This window comes from Corvus kubaryi, unplaced genomic scaffold (assembly GCF_017639235.1).
Source record: "Corvus kubaryi isolate FWS band 111438036 unplaced genomic scaffold, C.kubaryi_AGA036_p1.0 37300, whole genome shotgun sequence".
NCBI classification, from domain to species: domain Eukaryota; kingdom Metazoa; phylum Chordata; class Aves; order Passeriformes; family Corvidae; genus Corvus; species Corvus kubaryi.
This window is the reverse complement of record NW_024581093.1, coordinates 16233801-16255992: the sequence shown is the minus strand read 5'-3', so window position 1 is coordinate 16255992 and position 22192 is coordinate 16233801. Positions and strand designations below refer to the sequence as shown.

At 39.6% G+C, this 22192-nt stretch overlaps 1 protein-coding gene across 1 annotated transcript in view; it reads left to right on the top strand.

The window, feature by feature from the left end:
* The window catches only part of CDH8 (cadherin 8), a 153900-nt gene extending 135718 nt beyond the window's left edge, over positions 1-18182 (top strand). Inside the window, exons 12-13 of the mRNA XM_042027639.1 lie at positions 14346-14597; positions 16125-18182. Coding sequence (XP_041883573.1) covers positions 14346-14597; positions 16125-16618 — 746 coding nt within the window. The 3' untranslated portion in view covers positions 16619-18182. The remainder of the gene's footprint in view (positions 1-14345; positions 14598-16124) is intronic.
* Positions 18183-22192: the final 4010 nt, after the last annotated feature.

Below are 22192 nucleotides of genomic sequence, written 5' to 3'. Positions count from 1 at the left end.
ATGGATGAAAGAAATAGCCGAGAAGAACAAATTGAATCTTCCGTGTGACAATTTCAGACACATAATGGGAAAGTAGACATTAAATCAGGGTCTCAAGACTGAACTGCTTAGCAGGCAGAAAGGTGGTGTTCTTAACTTAGTGCTGTTTTGCACTAACAGCAGTAGGATCTGCAGTAGCTCCTTGGAATTTATCAGTGGGCAGGAACTGAGCCCGGGGAGCTCCCCCTGCACAGGAGGCAGAACTTCTGCCCTGGGCAGGGCCCAGCCCTGAGCAGATTGGCCAGAGAGGCTGTGCAGTCTCCTCCCTGGGGATATTGCAGAGCCCCATGGACACACTGCTGTGCCCTGTGCTCTGGGATGGCCCTGCTGGAGCAGGGAGGTGGCACCAGAGGAGCCCCTGGGGGCCCCTCCCGCCTCACCCATCCTGGGGTTCTGTGAAACATTGCTCCACCAGCCTTTAGTCAAAGGTTCCCTAAGTGCTCTAAAAACATAACTCCTTAAAAACTCACAGCACCCGTGATTATGATATTCTAGGACTTTGGAAGTATTTCATAGTAGTATTTATAGCTAAGTGAATATATAATATTTGGAGATAAATTTCCAGATTTTTAATCAGCTACCTTGTAAAAGAGTTAAGAGATTTCTAAGTACCACTTCTGGCTTGATGGGTACATCTAATTCCTCCAGGTTCTCTGCAAAAAGCAGTTTCTGTGGCGGAAATGTGCATGGACAATGCACTGACTATGTTTGATTTCCTGGAAATAGTTTTAATTCACTGAGTAGGAATGATGTCCTGAGGCCAAAGGTTCTGGTAGGGCCTCTGCCTCATCACCACCTCAATATATTACCCAGCAGAGTCATATTGCATCTAAGAAGTTCCTCTGTGTTCACCTCATGGTTTGCTTTTTTTTTGTTTTGACTATTTGGATTTTCACCCTAGGTACCTGACTGGTAAATATTGCACAAGATTTTTTTTCTTTGGTTTTTGGGTTTGTTTGTTTGTTTGTTTGTTCAGGTTTTTGGTTGGTTGGTTTTGGGGGGGTTTTGGTGGTGGTGATGGTTTTTTTGTTTGGTTTGGTTTTTTGGTTTTTTACTTTTTAAATTTTTTGGTTGCTCTCATTATGGAATATCTCTTTATTTTGTCATATCCTAAATACAGACTGTTGAGGAGGAATTAATTTATTAGTTGCTCTAATTGCACTTTTGTCAATTAATGAGAAACTAGATAGGAATCTCATTTTAAACTTTCAGTTGCAGTAAAGATTAAAGGACCACCAACACTCTTCTACTAGAGGAAGACTCTAAACAGGCTGACTGAAAACTATTTAAGCAAGAATCATCACATATTAATTGTTAATTTTTCCTTTGATTAGGAAAAATCTCCTTTTGTCATTCTATCAGACTATTTGCACGTGGATCCTCCACTGAAAATAGAAGGTATTAATTTTTCACACTTAGCCTTAAGGCTTATCTGATTAACTATTACACAACTGATATTATAATGTGAGTTAAAAAGGCTAAAATCATGTTCCAATTTGCATCTTGTTTTGAATCAATTCCACAAGTGTTTTATACAAGGAAGGAATTACTGTTGGAATCACAGTCATTGTTCCTCCAGGGTGACCATGACATCGATTATTAAGTGAATTCTGTGTCTCTGCATTCTCCTGAACCTGTCTGGTGTGCTCAAATAAGTTTATATTTTATATTTTACATACCCTTTTATTTCCTCCTTACTCATTTGGAGGAGGTGACTATTTAAAAAGAGGTTGTATTTCTCTGGCACAGCAAATATAGCAGTGACACACTGAAAGAAACAAAAAAAATTTAATTTTTCACTACAGCTTCTGCCATCAAACTTTAGAGAATAAGGGAGACAAAACTGTTTTTTTAGTTGATTGGAGGGGGTTTGTACCACTTAGGTTATTTTCCCATCAACTCCTGATTTTGTAATCTTTATGGGTGATCTTGTTGTAAAATATGTCACTTTGTTGGTCTTCATTTAATTCTGTGTAATTAGGATGTACTTTATTTGGCAAGCAGCCAGTAATTAGTGATATATTTATGTAATTATTAGCATGTAATATTTGTATAATAAATCTGCCTAGAAGGCAATCCATTCAGAGGGCAGGGAAGAGGTAGAATACATGATCTGACTGAACAGAGAGATCTTACAACTAAGCCAAATGCAACAAAGAAATGAAATGCATCAGTTGACCTGTCTAGTCTGGGGAGAGAGTTTGCATATCCTAAAATGATAGGATGTGCACACTTGGTAATCAGCACTGATTAGAGAGGGAGTGAAGATGGGCCCCTGTTTGAAGTGAGATAATAAGGCAGCTTGTTAGGGAGAGATAAATAGAACTTGAAGAAAAGGAGCAGATGTCTGCTTGATGGCGTTGGAGAGGAAGAGCTCGTGGGGTCCTCTGAAGGTAACTGATGGAGCCGATTACAGGAATCAGGAAAGCAGTGGGAGCTGTCTGCCCATGTTCAGAGAGCAAAGGCAGAGCCCCCAGCCTGGCCTAAGTAACTCTGGGCTCAAACTAGCAAACTTCACTCTGGCTGTAGGCTAAGAGCTGTGTACATCCTTAAACAGTAATGGTAAATCTGTAGTTTTGGGATTTTTCGTACATCTGACTCGACTCTAAGAGCTAAGTCAGGAAAGAAGTCCTCTTGGTGGAGTTTTGAATAGAGTTTGGTGTTGAAGTCTTAAACCTTAAAAGGAGCATCAACAATAATCTCTGAATGCTGATGAAAGTTCTCTCCTCTGTTCTAAGAATGTTGGGCTGGCTTGAACGTGAACAGTGAATTTTTTCTTCTCTTTAATGGCATAACAATTTCACATCGCTTTCGTAAAAACACATAAAACTTTTTGGCTTTGTTTGTGCTGTGTTACGAAACTCATTCAGTCTAACCTAAAACTGAAACTAAAATCTAGGTTATTGGAAATAATAAAAAAATAAAATAAAACTAATTCATGTAGCCTTTTCCAGCTTGTTGCTCCCTAACCTTGCTTAGCTCTGCCCTGTCACTTTCTATAACGTTTTCATCCATTATATGCGACCCTCCTGTAAACTATGCAGTGCTCCCCCAACAAAGATTAAGACCTCGTGATCTCAGAGCACTCTACAGGAGTGATGGATTTTTGATTGAGGAATTGTTCTGGAATTTGGAACACTTTTTTTTTAGCTTAGCTATGGGTTTCCTGTAGGAATTTGGAGAAATCATTTAATCACTGTGCTCCCGTTGTGGCGTGCAAACACTGCAGTGCTGTGAGCAGCTCCCTGGGGGCTGGCAAAGGCTGAGAGATTCAGGAGTATCTGTACTCTAAGGAGTATTTTGGATTCTTCTGAAAGTCCTGGTCAGGAAACATGAGGAATTTGCTTGTCAGGGGAGAAGATGGTAAAGCCCAGTCTGGAGGCAGCTGCAGCTGAGGCACTGTGGTATCTTTGATACAAGCTGCAAAGCTAAATACAGAGGGAGGTAGTTTAGACTCAGTTCTACACCTGGCATCTCCTTCTGCATCATCTTTATCTAGTCCACATTGTTATGGTGTCTTTTTACTCATATTTTCTATTTTTAAATGAGGAAAAAAATTATAACAAATCATCTTTCTCTTGTTTTGTTCCTTTCTTCTGCTAACAGGCAAGATCAAAAGATGCAGTTGCTAAAACCTTTATAGAGTTCTAATACAGTCTGTCTAGCAGAACGACTTGCTTCAAAAACTTATAAATAGAACCTAGCTTTTTCTAAACTAAGATTATTTTTCTTAAATATTTTTTCTTTTTTTTTCTTTTTTTTTTTTTTTTCCAGTAAGGAGACATAACTTTCTCAAAGTATCTGCTGGTTTTTTTCTGCTCACCTTTTTGGCTTTTGTATGTTTTTCCTTCATGATCACAGAGGTGTTTTTGGCATACTGAGATGTATTTTCCTCTGCCCCTAGAATCCCCATCTCTTCTACTACTTTTATGTGATCATGCTTTGTATTTTTATTGCAGCTTCTGCCTAAATGCTTCACTTGTACTTTATCAGACTCTTCATCACAGATTAGAAGACAACAAGGAACCATTTCTAAAGTGTTCTCTTGGCTTGCAGATTATTTATATGTTTATATCTTGTAATTTCTCTTCTTGGGATGAAGAGAAAGAATGAATAAGATATCTTTTGTTTTGTTGCAGTTATATTTCAATTGTGAATACAAATGTTTCACTGTTTGTAGAACTCCCATCCTTCAAAAGCTGCCTGGACGAGGTCCTGGGCTCTGGGTAGCTGTGATGAGCAGGGGTTGGATCAGGTGATCTCTGGAGGTCCCTTCCAACCTCACTCATCCTGTGATTCCATGAGAACTCTAAATTTCTGAACTGGTGCTGTAGTTTTCATATATTCACCCATATTGATGTTGACTTTGTAGTATCTCTGTAGTGGTGAGGCAGAATTCAAGTGCTGATGTCTTTCCCTGGCTCCTTCTTTCCAAGTTCTGTGCTGTGTCGCACAATGTACAGAGCAAAGTTGGGGTCTTGCAGTGTGCCCTGGGCTTGCTATCTAAATTCAGATGCAGGTGTGTTCCTGCTTTGATTCTCCATAATCCAGCTGTGTATCCCAGTCTGGAACTTGTGGCTATTTCAAGTTTTTTCCATGTAATGTTTGCATGCTGTGCAGAAAGATTCCAGAGTATCTGGAATGTTCCAGTTGAAAACTTTATACAATCTCTTCCACTCTGGGTAATTGTTTGTTAGACTTACTGAAATTTCTTTTCTAGATGCCTTTTGCTCTTCCCTGCATTTCAAAAGGCCATCAGTTTTCCCCATGGGAGTCACGTCCTCAGTGAGAGGTGTGCATGTAATAAAGCATGGTGTGAATCCTCTGGGTGTGAGACAGAGGTATAAATTACTGCCATTAATGGCCTGATGATAACAAATTGTTATTGTTATATGTAATCTGCATATCAGAATGTCTTCCCAAAGTCATTATCATGCTGCCTGTGTGCCCAGGGGCAATGTTACACCATAGCATTTCAGTCTTTCAAATTACAAAAAGCTAATATAACTCTTGATGACATTTACAAAAATGTATAATGGCACTCCTTTCAGAGCTCTCACAGAAATTATTCTCAGGGAACTTCAAGGGAGTTCTGCATGTAGGAGAACTGCAGGATCTGGCACTTTTTACAATCAAAGTCACATTTTTTCTTCAGTGGCACCAGCTCAAGAAAATGTTAAGTCAGAATTGTTTTTAATTTATTTTCTGACTTAAAATGCCCCAGCCAACGTAAGGTATTTAACTTCCAATGCTCTTTGGCAGAGAGTACACATTCTGAATTTCTTTTCATAGGAAGTTGTTATGTCAGAGTTATAAACCTCTGAAAATTGGCATTTTGTAATGGAAGTGCTGACAAGACCTTTATTACACCAATACAAGTAGGCAGCATTCCAATAAATGCTGGTTGCTGGTTTTGTAGTCTGCTGGTTGCTTTCTGCTCCTGTATTTCAGAGTGAACGTTATGTAAAAAGTAAGTGGCATAATAGAAATATACTGATAGGCCTGGAATTTGGCTCTTACTGTTACAACAAAACTTCATATGGTTGATAGGTCTGATTACAGATTTAGTTTTTAAGAACTGGTATATGATTTACTGGTAAATCGTTTTAAATCCTTCCCAAGTGTCTGTGTACATGCAGCACAGAATTGGAATGGAAAAGGTGATTATCATGGCATGGAGAAGTGGATGTTAAATACTTAAATGGCAAGAACACATCACATGTAAGACCCTACTAAGTTTTATGTTTCTTACCGTGATATTCACAGTTTACATTGTAGAAAGAAAGATTTGCTTCAAACATCTGTGATTGTCTTCGTAGTCACGAAGTCTGTGAACTTTTCCAGACCTAGAAGTCACTGATGTAAGAATTGGAGGATGTGTGTGAAGTGAGGAAGGTGAAGAACGTGGGAGGGAATTCTTGGAACTTTTCCATCACCTTCCAGAAGCATGCTGAATTTCATTGAACCTGATTGAGATTTTGTTCTACACAGAAGAGAACACGCAGTCAGTGTGATGTTTAAAGCTGTACGTGTCACTGTGGCCTGAGGGGCTCAGATCCCTGTCTGCCACCAGCTTCTCCTCCCACACTGCATTTGTAAGTAGGTATTCATACAAAGATTGAAAATCCATTATCCCTCCAGAGAAAAGCAGATGGCACAGCCTTGGGATATCTTGACTTTTTTATTTATCCTTGCAGCATTTTTGTTGGAATCTGGTAATACAGTACTGGAAAGTTCTTGGTTCAAATGCAAAATATAGGCATTATTTTATCAAAGCACTGTAAAACACAGTATCACTTTCTGAAACTTTTTGGTTAAAATAACAAGAGAATAGAATTAACTAGAATATGTAGATTTCAAAAATGATCCATCAGTCTATGCAAATTGCTGTGTTAATAATGTATTTTTAATGCTGAGCACATTTGACAGCCATTTCATCTCTCTTTCTAAACCAGAGCTTGGCAACCTGCATTAATTCTTGCACTTTACAGATGTACCATTCAATGCACATGCCATGTAGTGATGTGATCCGAATAAAGTAAAGCATGTCAAAGCAGTGGCATTATTAGTAAACAACTTTGTGACTGGCTGCTTGAATACAGAGGAGAAAAATGAGAGGCAAAAGCCAGTGCTGTTCTAGCACCTCTCACAACTTCACTGGCCTGGATTTGCTTCCCATTATGGGAGTGCCAATCCTAAGTGGGACCAGGGGTTTGGAAGAGATAAATGGATATTCTAGAGTGAGTGAGACTCAGGTGTATTGGGTGCAGTTCAAACACGGTGGAGCTTAAACAGACCCAGAGACCAAAACGTCCTGCTTTGACTTGCTCTAGGGGTCTGTAGATTAAAAAGAGAGAGAGAGGTACCATGTCCTAATTATTTCTCCACCCCATTAACAATAAAACTGGTACTATTTCAGACTCAAGGCATGCTTCTACATCATTATTTCTTCAGCAGGGATTTTCTGTCCTTTCTTCAACGAGTTAAAAAACCAAGGTACAAAATACAAGAGTTGCTGCTAGACTGCAAGGGACCAAATAGTTATGTTTGATTATGGCTCTGCTGGCCTAAAGGTCAGAGGAAAGTTTTAGAATACTTAAGAGACAATTATCTAAAGTTCAGACTTTTCCAAACGAATAGAACTAGAAATTATACAGACTATTATCTAAAGTTCACAGTTTCAAAGGAAAAAGGTATGAGGAAATGCTTATTCATCATCACTTTGCTGTTAATTTGTCTGGCTTTCTTTTTTCCTCCTGTCAAGAATTTATTTACTACAAGTTCTGTATTACACAGTAGTACTAACATAATTATTCCCCTTTCCAAGAAATTTTAACATATGAGAATGATGTATACATGATTAAATATTACTTTGCTCATGATTCAAAATTCCCAGCAGTACTTTTTATTTCTGCAAAGGACTACATGGAAATGTGTTTAGGTTTTTTTATTCATTAGTTGATTCAGCTGTTCAGTTCTGGCATAAACTATTATTATTTAAGCCAAATGGTAAAGAGAAAAAAATAATCAAAGATACAAAATATGTGACTTTTTCCAATTATTCTTCTACCAATACATTTTCTCACATGAAATACTTATTTTTCCCCTGTGTTCTTCTTGGTGTTTTAAGGGATTGCAGAAACTCCAGGTCTAGAAAAAGACCCAAAATAATTCAAGTGTTAGTTGATTTGTGATAGGAATATTTTGGGAATTGCCATTAAATATGCCAGTATAGAATGCAACTTGCTATGGGGTAGGAGAGACAGTTTGATCAGGTAGGTGAATTTTTATAATGAAAACTTTTTTTTTTCTTTTGAACCTGGTGCCTGCCATCAAATTTGATAGCAGTCATCAATCTGCTTTTTTGAAGACATCACAAATTTTTGACACTTATGAAAAGCAGGTCAGTTTGGAATACCTGTGAATCCTTCAGTGCCATCATAAATCAGGAAAAGCATAACATAAAAATGGCCTCTCTTTATTTTCAGATGATTTTGTAAGCCTTCTCTTTCAATAGGATATTTATGTCTTTACCATAGAGATTAGGCAAAGGGTCATTTTCCTTCTAAACTGCTGTTCAAGAGGATTTTGTTTGAGACAGTCATCAGGGAAGGCCTGGTACAGCTGTAAAAATACACATGGCACAGTTGTATATATAGATACATTAATAAACATATGTATATGTTATCATAAAAATGTATTTTTTATAAATACAGCCAAGTTAAAAACACTAATTTTAATCATTAAACAAAATTGTTATAGCAATTCTAATGAACAAAGAGATTATTTTTTTCAGCTACTAACTATTGCCAGATTTATAACATAAAACCTCACAATTGTACCCTTTTAATCAAATATTCCTTTAAAATGTGTTTCAGCCTAAGGCAGAAATAAAAAAAAAAAAAAAAAAAAATCTGTCTTAAATGGAGATTTCTCATAACACATTTTAATGACATTCTTTTGGAAGCAGGAAACTGATGCTTCCAACTTGTACTAAAGTGGAGTCTGAAACAAATAAATCAGTTTTTCAGCTCACAGCCTGAGCTGAAAAACTCACCCCTGAGTTTTTTGTTTTGAGCAATCATTTTTTACAAGGGGGACGTGGATGAGGGTGTGCTCGGAGTTGCCACTTCTGGTTCTTGTGGTGGATCAGAAAGGAGATTATGACTGTCCTTTCCCAGGGATTTTGTAATTGCAAAAAGGAAAAAGAGAGATTTCAAATCAAGAGAGTTAGAGAGTTACCACAAGTGGGGCTATGGGCAGTGACTTGTCGGGGCTGCATTCACTGGGTGGGTTTCTGCAGTGCAATCCTACCAATCTAAAGAGGTGTTATTTGTAAATCTTTTCATAGAAAGAATTATTGAGAAAATATTCAAAAGAATAATGATTAAGGTATGGCTTGGAGCTCATGGAGTGTATACAGTGACTTTTTGAGAGACCTCCGTGGCTCTTGACAGCTTTATTCTCAGGCTCTAAAAAGGGGGTTGGAATCTTCCCTATAATCCACCATTTTTCTGTTACTAGGTTTGAATTCTGAAGAAAAACAAAAATACCAATGTTAGACTGCCATTATGTTTGAATTTTGAAGAAAGACAAAAATACCAATGTTATAAATGATCTTTTAAAAATCTGTTTGACATTGTAAGGCTTCCACTAGTGAATATTAACTATTGCAGGAGACACATGCATATTAATTACGGTTATTAATGGTTATGAAAAGCTGAAATGGCATCAGCATTCTCTTGAATGTTCTCTTTTAGTGCCTTTGCAGCTGGTTGCTAAATGTTCTAGAGCTCACATTCCTTCAAATGTCATGTGCTCTGGTTTTCTGCTTGTATTTTGCTAGTTTCCACTGAAACCTTGATGATAATAATTCAATTGCTCTGTTATTTCAAGTTTGGGGTTTTTATTTAAGAATAGATGCTACTTTTGAACAGAGATTGGAAATGAATGAGCTGTCCCTGTCTTTTCCTTATCAGAAAAAGCAGGGAGTGTCACAGTAAGGATATTTCTGCTGCTCTTCTACTTGTGTCAAAGGACCCTATTTCACAGAGAATCTGTTTGAGATTTAAAAATGTACACAGAAAGATAGCTCTAATAAACAGGAAGAAACATATATTTCTCTCATTCTGCTGTTTCCAGCTGTAGAGTTTCCAATTAAAATTCTCTCTTCACATGACTGATATATCCAGCATAGATAACGACTTCTACCACAAAGTCCTTAATACCATTAATTATTTGATCTTTCTGAGGGCGTTATAAAAGGGATAGAAAAAGAAAGGCAGAGTTCTGTAGGTGTAAGGTTGCCCAGCAGGGAACTCCACTGATCTCAACATATTACAGACTGCAAGGGAATTAAAGAATTGCAATAATGTGTGCAGAGAAAATGACATTAAATGCAAACTGACTGCTTCTGATTTTTACTTTTGTTCTGTTATTTTTTTGTCTGGCTTAAAATTGCAACATGTATTCTTGCACAGGGTGGGATATGAAGGAGTTGACTCCTGCCTGCTAATTTCACATCCTGATTGCTATCGATGGCATTGAAGTCACTCGTGTCCAGCAAATCCAGAAGTAGCTTTGTATTAAAATGATTGCATTTACATTTTCTCCAAATCTTTCTTCCAAGAGCCTCAAAAGAGATCTGGGAGATTTGAGAACAGTTGGGGAATCTGCAGAAAACACTTGGCCCTGTGGTAATTGTTGTGGTTATGCAAACTACCTTTGTCTAGAAACCACACTGGACATCTTTTAAAGACCTTCTGCAGTGTCATTCTTCGTTCCAGCTGTGAGGGAGATATTCCCAAAGCAGTCTCTTTCATGGTTATTTCAAAAATCTGCATGTAAACTTCAGAAACTGAGAGTCAGCCAGTGAGCTGAGTGACTGGTTTGTTTTATGTGTAAAAAAGGCAAAAGTGAGCTCCAGCTCTGAGCTGTAGTTGTGTATTCCCAGAGTTGTGTCCCTCCGACCTGATGCCAATGCTAATACAGTTACAAAGATCTTACACCATTCCTGAAGCCTGCAGGATGGAATGCAGCTCCTGGTCCATCCTGGGCGGCTTGTACAGCACCAGGGAGAGGGAATTTCATAGGACTCAGGCACTTCCATGAACTTCTCTCCGCAGAGAAGGGCACTGAATTCCAGGAGACTCACTCTGATGGAGAATGTCAAAGCCCCTCCTGGATACGCCTCACTGACTGGAGGCACGCACTCAGTGTCTCTTTGCCTGTGGCAGGCAGCTCAGAGCTCTATGAACAGAGAGGTTTGGGGTTTTTCTGCACCTGATTGTCCTTGTTTTGCTAAAAGTAACATGAATAAATAAACAACCCAAGCAGCACTATCATGAAGGATCAGTGGGTTAATTGGGAAGATGAGGGGAAGGCGATTGTCCCCTCTCCTGCTGAGCACCTGCTGCCAAGTTAATTCATGCAGCAGTGCTGGAGGTTGTTCCTTCCTGGAGGAGACTCCTGCTGTTTCTTCAGCTCTGGGAGAGGGGAATATCCACAGAAAGGAGAAAGCAAATCAGATAAATTGAGTTTATTGCTGATCAGCTGCTAGGATTTATCTTCAGGTTCTAGAAACCAACTAAAATGTCAACTGGGGAGTCATTGTCCTTCATTCAAGAGCCCATCTCCAGCAATACCAAGGTATATTTATTTTAAAACACAGCAATGAAGGGGAAAGAATTTATTGCTAAACAAAATTCCTAAGTCAAATGGTGGACTCGCCACCCATTGGCAAAACAATTTGGTCATTTCATTTTTCTTTTTCTATTTTTCTGCTTGTCAGTTTCTTTTCTTTTCAGGCATAACTTGTTCACCTTTAGTCAAACACAGCAGTTTCTGACAAAAAACAAGCAAACAAACAACCAACAACAAAAAACCCAAACATACAAGTCATCTCTAAGAAAAGAAAGTTATTCTCTTCTCCTAGTTTGACGTCTCTTCTGAATAGTTCTGACTGTCCAGCCATTGCAACTTATTAACTCATGGCAAAATATTCCAAATCTTGCATCTCTTTTGCTTTCTCTCATTTCTGCTGAACTTGAATTGATAACCATTCCTGGTACCAGGTGGTTTCTTACACTCAGCATGCTTCACTGGTGGGCACTTTATTTTCTCCATCTCTCCTCCTTCCTCTCACTTTTTCTGCCCCCTTCTATTTGGTACTCTTTAGAGTACATCCTTCCTTTTTTATTCAGTTATACGCTGATTTTGGCTTATTAGAATTTTCTGCAGCAGACAGGATGGCAGTGTTTCTCAGGAGGATGGAAGGGATCTGAAGCTGTTCCCAACGAGTGCAGCTTCTCTTTTTTTGTTTCTTCCTAAAGCAGGTGCCTTCCCTGTTTTGCATATCTGTAAAGTGCAGGGCTGTTGGGCTCAGCACACTAATTTCTGCTCCAGCTTGGGCAGAAAAGGACCTGCAGCAGGTTTACAGGAAGGAACAGGCTGTATCAGTACAGATTTTAGAGCACTGTGTAAGAGAACTGTAAAAGTCTCTAGAGGTTGGAATAAATGACTACAGATGTGACACTTCTGAGTGGGATTTGTCTCAAAGACAGAAAGAGCTGGATATTGAGCACCACATAGTTCTTTTCTCTTTTGAAATGTTAAAGCAAAAGGATTAAGGATGCAACTTATGCAGAGATATTTTTTATTTTGCAGGAGAATATCAATGGACAGATGAATTTTTTTTCCAGTATTTGAAAATAGGGAGGGGTGCTGAGGGGGAAAAGAAGGCTATCAGATTAGAAAAAGGGAACTTTTGCACATCACAGTAATCACTCTTTGGCGATGCTATACACAGCCATATTCAGGGAAAATGAGCTACTGGATTATTTTCCCGACATAACTTTTCCCTTTTTTCCCTGCAGAGAACAAGGATGGCACTGGGAGTGGTTTAATTTACACACATGTGTTAACACCTCTGACACACCCAGCCAGGAGGTGTGCAGGTTTTGCTCACTTCCAAATGTGGGTTAATTATTGACTTCAAACACACGTGACTTTCCCACTGCACCACACTGCCACATGTGACACTGGGTGTCATCAGGGACTTGGGTCCTATTTGAGTTGTCAGAATTCTTAAGAGCTTATACCTGGAATTTGTCTTCAGTAAACACATATGCTTCCTTTCATTTTAAAAAGGGCACAAGGAAGAACTAGACTATTTATTTAGCTCCAGGGTGCCATCAGTTTTGATGTGACTGTTTCCAACTGGAATAGATAAAACCTCAGGAATCCTGGGGAAAAGAAAAATATCATTAGGAGTACTTTTTGTTCTGCAAAGTGACCATATTTATTCTGCTTTCTGAAAGAGATAATTTTTAGATTGACCTTCATGTGTTGCATATCTGAATGTATGAAAAATGCTGAAATGGTTACATCACCTGCAATGTAAATTATAGTAAGAACCTCTCCAGGCCAAGTAAATGTGACTGGTAGGTGACTCTGCTGTGGAAGGGATAGAAAATTATAGAATCACAGAATGTTTGGGTGGGAAGGGACCTGATCTTCAAAAGAAGCCTATTGTCATATGAGCACTCCCAGTATTTTCTTTCCTTCCATGGAATGACATTTAGCATTGCATGTGCCCACTTCAGAGCATAAAATATCAGGAGGCTTTCTGTTGTTCATGATGCGTCAGGAAGGTGAACTTCAACTCCTTCTTCCAAACAAGATGTGCAGCTTTATTTTTAAATTGTCATTGGATCCCACGGCAACACAGACACACACAAACAGACACACACACATTCCTGTTCTCTGTGCCTGAGAACCTTTTTATTAAACAAAACACAAACAGCAAACTAGTGCAAGTCAACATGCACTCTGTTAGTATAAGTCCTGATACTGAATTATTATTTTATTCCACACACTAAAGCAGTTAAAAGTTAGAGAATATTTAAGTATATAAAGAAAACAGAGTTTTTTTCATATTTGACATGTCACTAATCATGGTTTATACCTGAGCACTCTGACACATACAGGATCACTGATATCTGATAGCAGTGTGTTCATAACTGGCTAGAATCTGTAATTCTTATAACTATACAAATTAAAATCTGTAAGAAGAAAAATCAACTTGTGTTCATTTTGTGGTGAACTGAGAACTGACTCTGAGAGATTTGACTGTGTAATTCCATGGCTGGGTAGGATGCCATGCAGTCAGATGCCTCTTTATATTTCTAAAATTAACTTCCTGCATATGTGTGCAGAGGTAAGAATGTTCTAGACCAATTTCCTGTCTTCCTCCATGGGAGATATAGCCTGGTTTGCTCTATTTTCATCACTGAGGCCCAATAAATGTTTAAATCACTGAAAATTAGGCCCATGGCCTTTAATGCATTTAGCTTTTCTTTTGTCTTTATATAAAAAAGAAGAATCTTTTATAGCAGGGGAGAAGATTGTGCAATTTGTGGTTTGTAAGGCAAGGGAGATTTGTGTTAATTGGTGAATATGCTTTAACTTTAACATTTTGTTTCTCTCTTGTTTTACTGGCTGGATTTTTATGACTGTGTGACTTGAAAAAAAAATGAATAGTGATTGGGAAGATACCTGTAGGGATGTATGCAGAGGGGAAATAAGGGATTGCCATCATCATCCTCTTACCATGTGACACGAAAAAATCCACATATTGCACTTCTTCGAGCAGCTGGACAGAAAGGGGAGGCATTTCTGTGCCACACGCTGCTGGCACAAGGAGGTCACGGAATGTTTGCATTGAGGTTTCCTGCGCACACCAAGGAAGAGCTGCGGGTTTAGCAGCCCCTCTGTGTGCTGAGACACTGCCAGTTTTGCCTTTGCAGATAACACCCTGAGCATCCTGGCCAAGCACAGCGGGTTCAGCCGGCAGAAGCAGGAAGTGTACCTGCTGCCCATCGTCATCAGCGACAGCGGCACGCCGCCCATGAGCAGCACCAGCACCCTGACCATCCGCGTGTGCGGCTGCAGCAGCGATGGCATTGTCCAGTCCTGCAACGTGGAGGCCTACGTGCTGCCCATCGGGCTCAGCATGGGCGCCCTCATCGCCATCCTGGCCTGCATCATCCTGCTGCTTGGTGGGTACTCGTGGCACAGCTTGGAGTCACAGCTCCCCTAATTCCTGGGAGCTGTAAGGGGGTGCGGGATTCCGAGAGGAGGAGTGACGCTCCAGTCCAACACAGCATGCAGCAGCACTGACGGTGCTGTCAGGACCGAATCCCTTGTGTCCTAAGAGCTGGGCAGAAGCAGAGGGAGCAAAGTCCTGTTCTGAAGTAGTCACACGCTGCTTACAGAATACTCAGGTGTGGAATGGGAAACTGAAAATCAGATCGGGAGTGTGGAGCAGCCAGACTTGTATGAATCACATAAGCATAGTCCTGAGTTGGAAGAGTCCCACAGGGATCATTGATCCAGCCCCTGGCCCTGCCCAGACACCCCACCAGTCCCACCCTGGGCATCCCTGGCAGCGCTGCCCAAACGCTCCTGGAGCTCTGGCAGCCTCGGGCCGTGCCCATTCCCTGGGGAGCCTGGGCAGTGCCCAGCACCCTCTGGGGGAAGCAGAACCTCTCCCTATCTCCAGCCCGAGCCTGCCCTGGCCCAGCTGCAGCCGCTCCCCGGTGCTGTCCCTGGCCCGGAGCAGAGCTCGGAGCGGGGCCTGCGCTGCCCTCGGCAGGAGCTGCAGCCCCGGGCAGCTCTGCCCTCAGCTCCTCTGCTGCGGCCGAACCGCCCCGCTGCCCTCAGCCTCTCCTCGGGCACCCTGCCCCAGCCCCGGCCCTCCTCTGGGTGCTTTCTGATAGCTTTATATCTTTCCTTTATATATATTTATATTTGTATATTTCTATTATGAGTTTATTCTGGATTGTAATGTCACAAGAGACACAAAAGCTTCACAAGATAAGCGATGTGGTATATTTTAATAAAACATACAACATTTGTATACAACATCAAGCAAGTGGAGGAGAGAACAGCGAGAGTCCTATTTCTGCACTTTGCAGCTTCACTTGTAACAGAGATTTACATCAGTAACTGAGATTTCATCATTAAGCTGCAAAAACAAGAGAAACCCATTTAGAGTTTTTCATGCATCTGTCCACAATTCTGAAATCGAGCTAAGCTCTTTCTTTCTCCCTTATTATCTCATTCTCTTTTTAGTTACATAATATGAGTCTCTTGCACAGGTAGAAAAAGATACTGATTTCCTTCTCCCATTAGGGTTATGTTTTCAGAAAAACGCCCTCTAATATTTGAAAACAACATCCATAATGTAGATCATTATTGACTATGTGAATAATGATAGCCTGACTTCACTTCCAAAGGGAAAAGTTGAGGCTTGAAATTAGAAGTATGGGAAACCTTATTGCTTCTATAAAACTGAGCTTCAGACATAAATATGAGCTGATAATCAACGACTAGAGGACTAATCAGAGCTTCTGATCAAATTTCCATCACGTGAAGTGGGTTGAAGTCATAGGTCTTTCATCTGTTCCCCCTTATTACCCCCAATTCCACAAAAAGCAACGTCTCACCTTCCCCAGCTGCACTCACCATGTAGTGTTTGGGTTGGAAATGTTTTGCCTAATCAGCTTGTGGTGCTCTCTTTGCAGTCATCGTGGTGCTGTTTGTAACACTAAGAAGACATAAGAATGAGCCTCTGATCATCAAAGATGACGAAGATGTGAGGGAGAATATCATTCGCTATGATGATGAAGGAGGTGGAGAGGAGGATACAGAAGCCTTTGACATTGCAACTTTGCAGAATCCAGATGGAATTAATGGATTTTTGCCTCGTAAGGATATTAAGCCTGACCTTCAATTTATGCCCAGGCAGGGTCTTGCACCTGTTCCTAACGGTGTTGATGTTGATGAATTTATTAATGTAAGGCTTCATGAAGCTGATAATGACCCCACAGCTCCACCATATGACTCTATCCAGATTTATGGCTATGAAGGAAAGGGGTCAGCAGCTGGTTCCCTTAGCTCATTGGAGTCCTCCACATCAGACTCAGACCAGAATTTTGACTACCTCAGTGAATGGGGTCCTCGCTTTAAAAGACTCGGAGAACTTTACTCAGTTGGAGAAAGTGACAAAGAAACTTGACAGTGGATTACAAACTTCTCCCCTGTTGACTTAATGATCATATAATATTCTAGGGCCACTGCTGTTAGTTAAAACTAATGTGGCTTTTTGTTTTAGAGGCAAGTTTAGCGCCAGTCATCTATAAAATCAACTACATTGTAATGTTGAACCAAAAAAAAAAGTATATGTTAGGAGGTTAAGTCTTGTGGAGTGTGAAGTAAAGTATGTGGAGTGTCTAGAAGTCTTTGGATATTTGATATTCACTTGACCACTCTGAAGATGGAGATTTGGATCTTTGATTATCTTCAGTGAATTGAAAAGAACAAAAAAGAAATTGGTGCTCTCTTAGGAAATGGACTTGCAGGGATTTGCTGTTGAACAGTAGCTCCTGCCAGTACGTATAAAGCTAAAGGTTTGTTTCTGCATTGCCAACAAAGATCCCGGCACAGAAATGTTCAAAGCAATATCTTGGTCTTCTTAACAATGCTGAACAGAAATAGCATTGCCAATTCCTACTGGCTCCTACTGTGCAGTGACCATCCATTGTACATACAGTAATTGTTGGCCACGTTACCACAGACTGAATATCATCTTTAAATATTGTGTCAAGCCTTAAAATATTCACATGTTCTTAATCCATTCCAGTGATGGGTAATAAATACTACTAATGTGTAGAGATTCAGAGGCAGGGCTGCAAAACCTTGCTTCACAAAAGGATCTTTTTTTTCTAGAAGAAGGATCATTCCTGTGCTTCGTCTTCTGAAGGAAAAAAACTGTGAAATGGGATGGACTTACATAAATGAAAGAATTGCTGATTTTATTGCTAAAGATCGAATTTATTTGTTTAATCTTTGAAATAAATATTTTATTGATGTCCATTACTGCTTTTATTTATTAAGACTGATAATCTATAGAGTAAGATTATGAAGAGAACTAAATTATATCAGTTAGATTTTTTTTTCTATATATAATGAATGTTTCATAAATGTACATTTTGAAAAGAAAAATGACAAATTGTCGCAGTTTAAAGCAGTTCCCTGTCCATTTGCAGTAGCTGAATTTTAAGAGAATGCTGGCAGGAATTAAACTTTCCCAGAGAAAACTTTTGACAGTTTTATATCTTCATAAATCTAGTACCTGGTGTTTTTAATACAAGCACAAACAGCTGGAAGTAAACTGGTTCATGTGAATATTTAAACTATAGACTTTTAGAAATCCACACATATAACACAGTACAGTAAAAAAACATGCTTATAGTTCTCCACTGTATTAGAGCAGGAACCAGTGTGTACATAATTTTACTGCTTCTGTTATTAGCATTTTTTTCTATAATACTCATAGTGATGCACCAGGGCTCTTGCACACAGAGAAAGAACACTAGAAGCTGCAAGCATACTCAATTTGTAATGCAAACTTGCCATTTAGAAGTAGCAATTGTATAAGAAAACTACGTATTACATGCAAATCATTTTAATTTTCTACTTTGTTTTGAAGCTATATTATTGTTTGTTTATTTACTCCATGTATTGTATTCAGAGAAACTCCTGTATTGTTTCCTACTTTGTGAAATATATTTTTATAAATACTTTTCTTGTTATTGCTTTTCTTTCAGGTTTACCTGGCCACTGCAGAAGTGAATCTGCTGGAATAGCTTCAGTTTTTTGAGGAATGTAGTTTCTTCAAAATTATTTATTTATTAGTTGAATACAGACAAAATAAAAAAAAAAGAAAAAAGAAAAAGGAGAATATTTGAAACAATTTTTGACAGTGATTGCAGAATTTTGACAGTGACTGGAGCACAGGAATTATGAGTGTCTGATTCACTGCACCATGCTGAAAAATAACCTCACACAATTTTTGTTGAAGCATTGCTGGTTAAAGCAACCCACTGATTTTAATTCCTCAATAACACTTGTTCTGCAAACAAAGAATTCTTAACACATCACCCCCAATTTTGCCTGTATTTCAAATGGAAACATTGACTTTGCTTTAGCTGCAGCACGACTTGGTTTAGTGACTCTAGTCTGTGGGCAACTAATACATTAACACCACTTTGGTATGTGCTATAAAGATTTTATTGAAATTCATGGAGTACCCAATATATTTAAGTTCCACTGCATTAAAAAAAAAAAAAGTTTCTGAATAACTGTACCTAAAAATTTTGGCAAAACACTGAACTAAACACTGAAGTCCTCTAAGGGCAGGAAAGAAGCAGTCCCAGAGATTTCAATGAAATGAAACATATTTCTGTAACTCACTGCAAGAAAAGCCAAACACACTCTCACTCCTCACTTGCTCCGAGTTCCAGGGTGTTCTGAGCTGCCATGGCAGACCCAACACCAGTGTAAATGGGAAAGGGATTCAGAACTGAGCCAGTTTCTGGTGTCCATCCCAGTCCTGGGAGCCAGGGAAGGTGCTGAGAGCATGGATCACGGCATTGTCTGGGGCCACATCAGCGTTCAGGGCAAGGCGCTCTGCGAGTTAGAGGCTACCCTGGATAGTTTAGCAGAGCTCCTTTGTAGGAAAGCTCACAAATGGAAAACCTCCTGATTGCCTTTCTGATTGAAAGTTCCATCTGAGACCACGACAGCGCATTCAGTAATAAGATTTCCAGGAAAAAAATCCCATCACTAGCCCTGTAGAAGAGGCAAAGCATGGCAGAAATCTCATCATTGTCAGTCAAAAAGAGATGGGAGTTCTACTGCTGGGCAGAGCCCCAAACTGGGCATTTCTACAGCTTTTAAACAGGAGTAGCTACAATGCAAAGGGGAGAAAAAGAATTAATGAATTTCTGACCTGTCAACAGAGACATGCTGCTTCTCGTGTCGTTGCCTTCCCATTGAAGGGAAATTATTAATTCTGCAAACTAATTCCATGTATTTTGAATATAAAATTTATACCAATACATGTTAGAGGGTTAAATGTCGATCACTCAGTTTTCCAGTATTCCTTTTTTTGACAATAAAATTAACTCAGAGTAGAATTATTTTGGATAACAACAGTATTTAGGGGGATTAGATCATAGTGTTCTACATTTCACATCTAGATTTAGACATATTAGCAACACTTTTTAAGCATGTAAAAATGTAATTCATCTTTTTCAACAACATTTAATTAGCAATTGACTCATTGCAAGTGACAAGGAAAATGCATTAAATTAGAATTATTAATACTGATAAATTTGAGAAGTAAATTCTCAAAATCTTTTACAAGTGCCAAGTGCCTTGGAGTCCCATTGATCTTGCCTTCACTAGGCTGTTCCTCACATCGTTTGTCACAACTGCTGAAGTAAATCATCCCACCCATGAGAGCTGGAATTCTGAGGTGTTGGCCTGCACATTGTAAGGACACAAAACTCAGTTCAGACATTTCGATACGAAAGCACAGTGAAGGGGATGTGTGTATGTGTTTATTAAATGCATCTTGGGTGGCTGAAGGTCCTCAGCATGTCCTGTCCTTTCTAGCATCTGAAAGCAGAGGCTGTTTGTGTGCTCTGACCTTGAAATCAGACCACAGCAAGCTCATTTAAATACATTTTTTACCCAGTATCATTACACCTTTTTGTCTGTGATGACTTTGAGATGACTTTGAAATGACTGTGTAATACAGAGGAGAGAAAACGGCTCAAGACTTTCATTTAAATCAGCAGTTGCTGATCACAGGAGAAACATTTAACACTATGGCAACTCCAAATCCCATCAGCTCTCTGGCAGCACAGCAGTGACAATTCTCAGTCTGGAGAACAGACAGGATGTCTGCAAAATAGTCTGCTTGGAATAACTCTATTTGTACAGCTCTGCTAGAGATGGAGCTGCTGATTTTAACAGAAAGAGAAAAATAAATCAGCTCTACTACATCCGCGCAGTTGCATCTACCTACAAATGTGTGTGGCAATTTTTTTAGCAGCCTGCCTGGTTGTGGAATTCTAGAAATGGGTAAACGGGCTTAGAAAGCTTCTCCAAGGTCTGTCCAGCCAGGGGAATTCTTGGCAGGTAGCCTGTTCCTGTATCTGATTTTCTTGGGATATAGTTTCAGTCTGAATGGAGCTGTTTGGCTTTCTCTTCCTTTGCCTGCTCCTCTCTCCGCCACTTCATCTATCCTGAGCTGGAATACTGGGAATATAATGTTAGGAAGTTCATTAAGACCATGTAGCTCTTTTTCTCCAGTGTTCAGGGACTGGAAAGTGCAGCTTACCCAGGATAGTGAGGTTCACCAAGTTCCCTTCCTGCTCTAGGAAACATTGAACAGTCTGAATTACACATATGACAGGACTGTTCCTGTATTTAAATTATGCTCGAAAATCTGAACCTAATGATGGTGCTTTTTAATTAATAGAATAATATAAATAATAGAAAAAAAAAAGGTTCATTAGCAGCAGATGTTCACAAGTGGTTCTGATCAAGAGAAGTGAAAAGTTCAAAAGTTCATCAGAGCTGCAGTGCCACGACAGGGGACAGGGCTGGATGGGATATTGGGCAGGAATTGTTCCCTGGGAGGGTGGGCAGGCCCTGGCACAGGGTGCCCAGAGCAGCTGGGGCTGCCCCTGGATCCCTGGCAGTGCCCAAGGCCAGGCTGGACACTGGGGCTTGGAGCAGCCTGGGACAGTGGAAGGTGTCCCTGCTCATGGCAGGGGGTGGCACCGGATAGACCTTAAGGTCCCTCCCAACCCAAACCATTCTGTGATTCTATGTAAAAATATTGCTCAAAAAATTATTTTTCAGATTTAGAGAGTTTTTAGCAGTGGCAGGATAGTCTAGTAAATTAGACCTTAGTAAAAATAAAAATGGAAAAAGTAAAAAGTGAGACCATTCACTGTTGTTAGGTTTTGCTTTCAGACCACAGCACGTGTTGTTAGCAGAAAATAGAAAGTACTGATGGAGTGAGCAATGAAAGCTTTCTGTGCTCTATCATTCAGATAAGTTCGACTTGTATTATTTCTACATTTCTACACTATTTGTGCAAGATAATATTCTGGCTTTGCAGAAGGTGGAAACCAATTTAACTTGCTGTGTAATTCACAGTGATGGGTTTTGTAATCACACTGCAAAATGAGTCTAGCTGCTCTATTATACACTACTGATACTGGCTTATGTGCTGCAGAACCAGACCCTCTCCAAATAATGTCACAGTATTCTAAATGAGAAAATATAAAAGTCCTGACAATGCTTTTTGTGCAACTGCAACTAAGACATCTTCCAAAAAGGCTAATAAAAGCGAACTGAAGCTCTGAGTTTCTGGCAGAGCCTTCTAAATGTGCTCATTAGCATTGCAACAAAACTATCTCTTCTTTTTTTGTTCCTCCTACCCCCCCCACCTCGCAAACATGAAACCAGTGAAATAAACAACATGAACATTTCAGCCTTCTCTTCAGAGGGGATATGGAATAACTTGAAAAATTCCTTTCCTTCTCCTTCCACTCCTTCTGGTACCTGTTTGAAGGAGGTCTGTGAGATGATAGGCAGAGTGAAGGGATGAGCAAGGGTTTCCTGATTCATTCCATGGCTGGGAAAGCATTTCTGGTATGGGGGCAGTAGTACCCTCTCCTAATATTTTTTTTGTGCACTCCCAAAATCCTAATTAAATCTAATACTGACT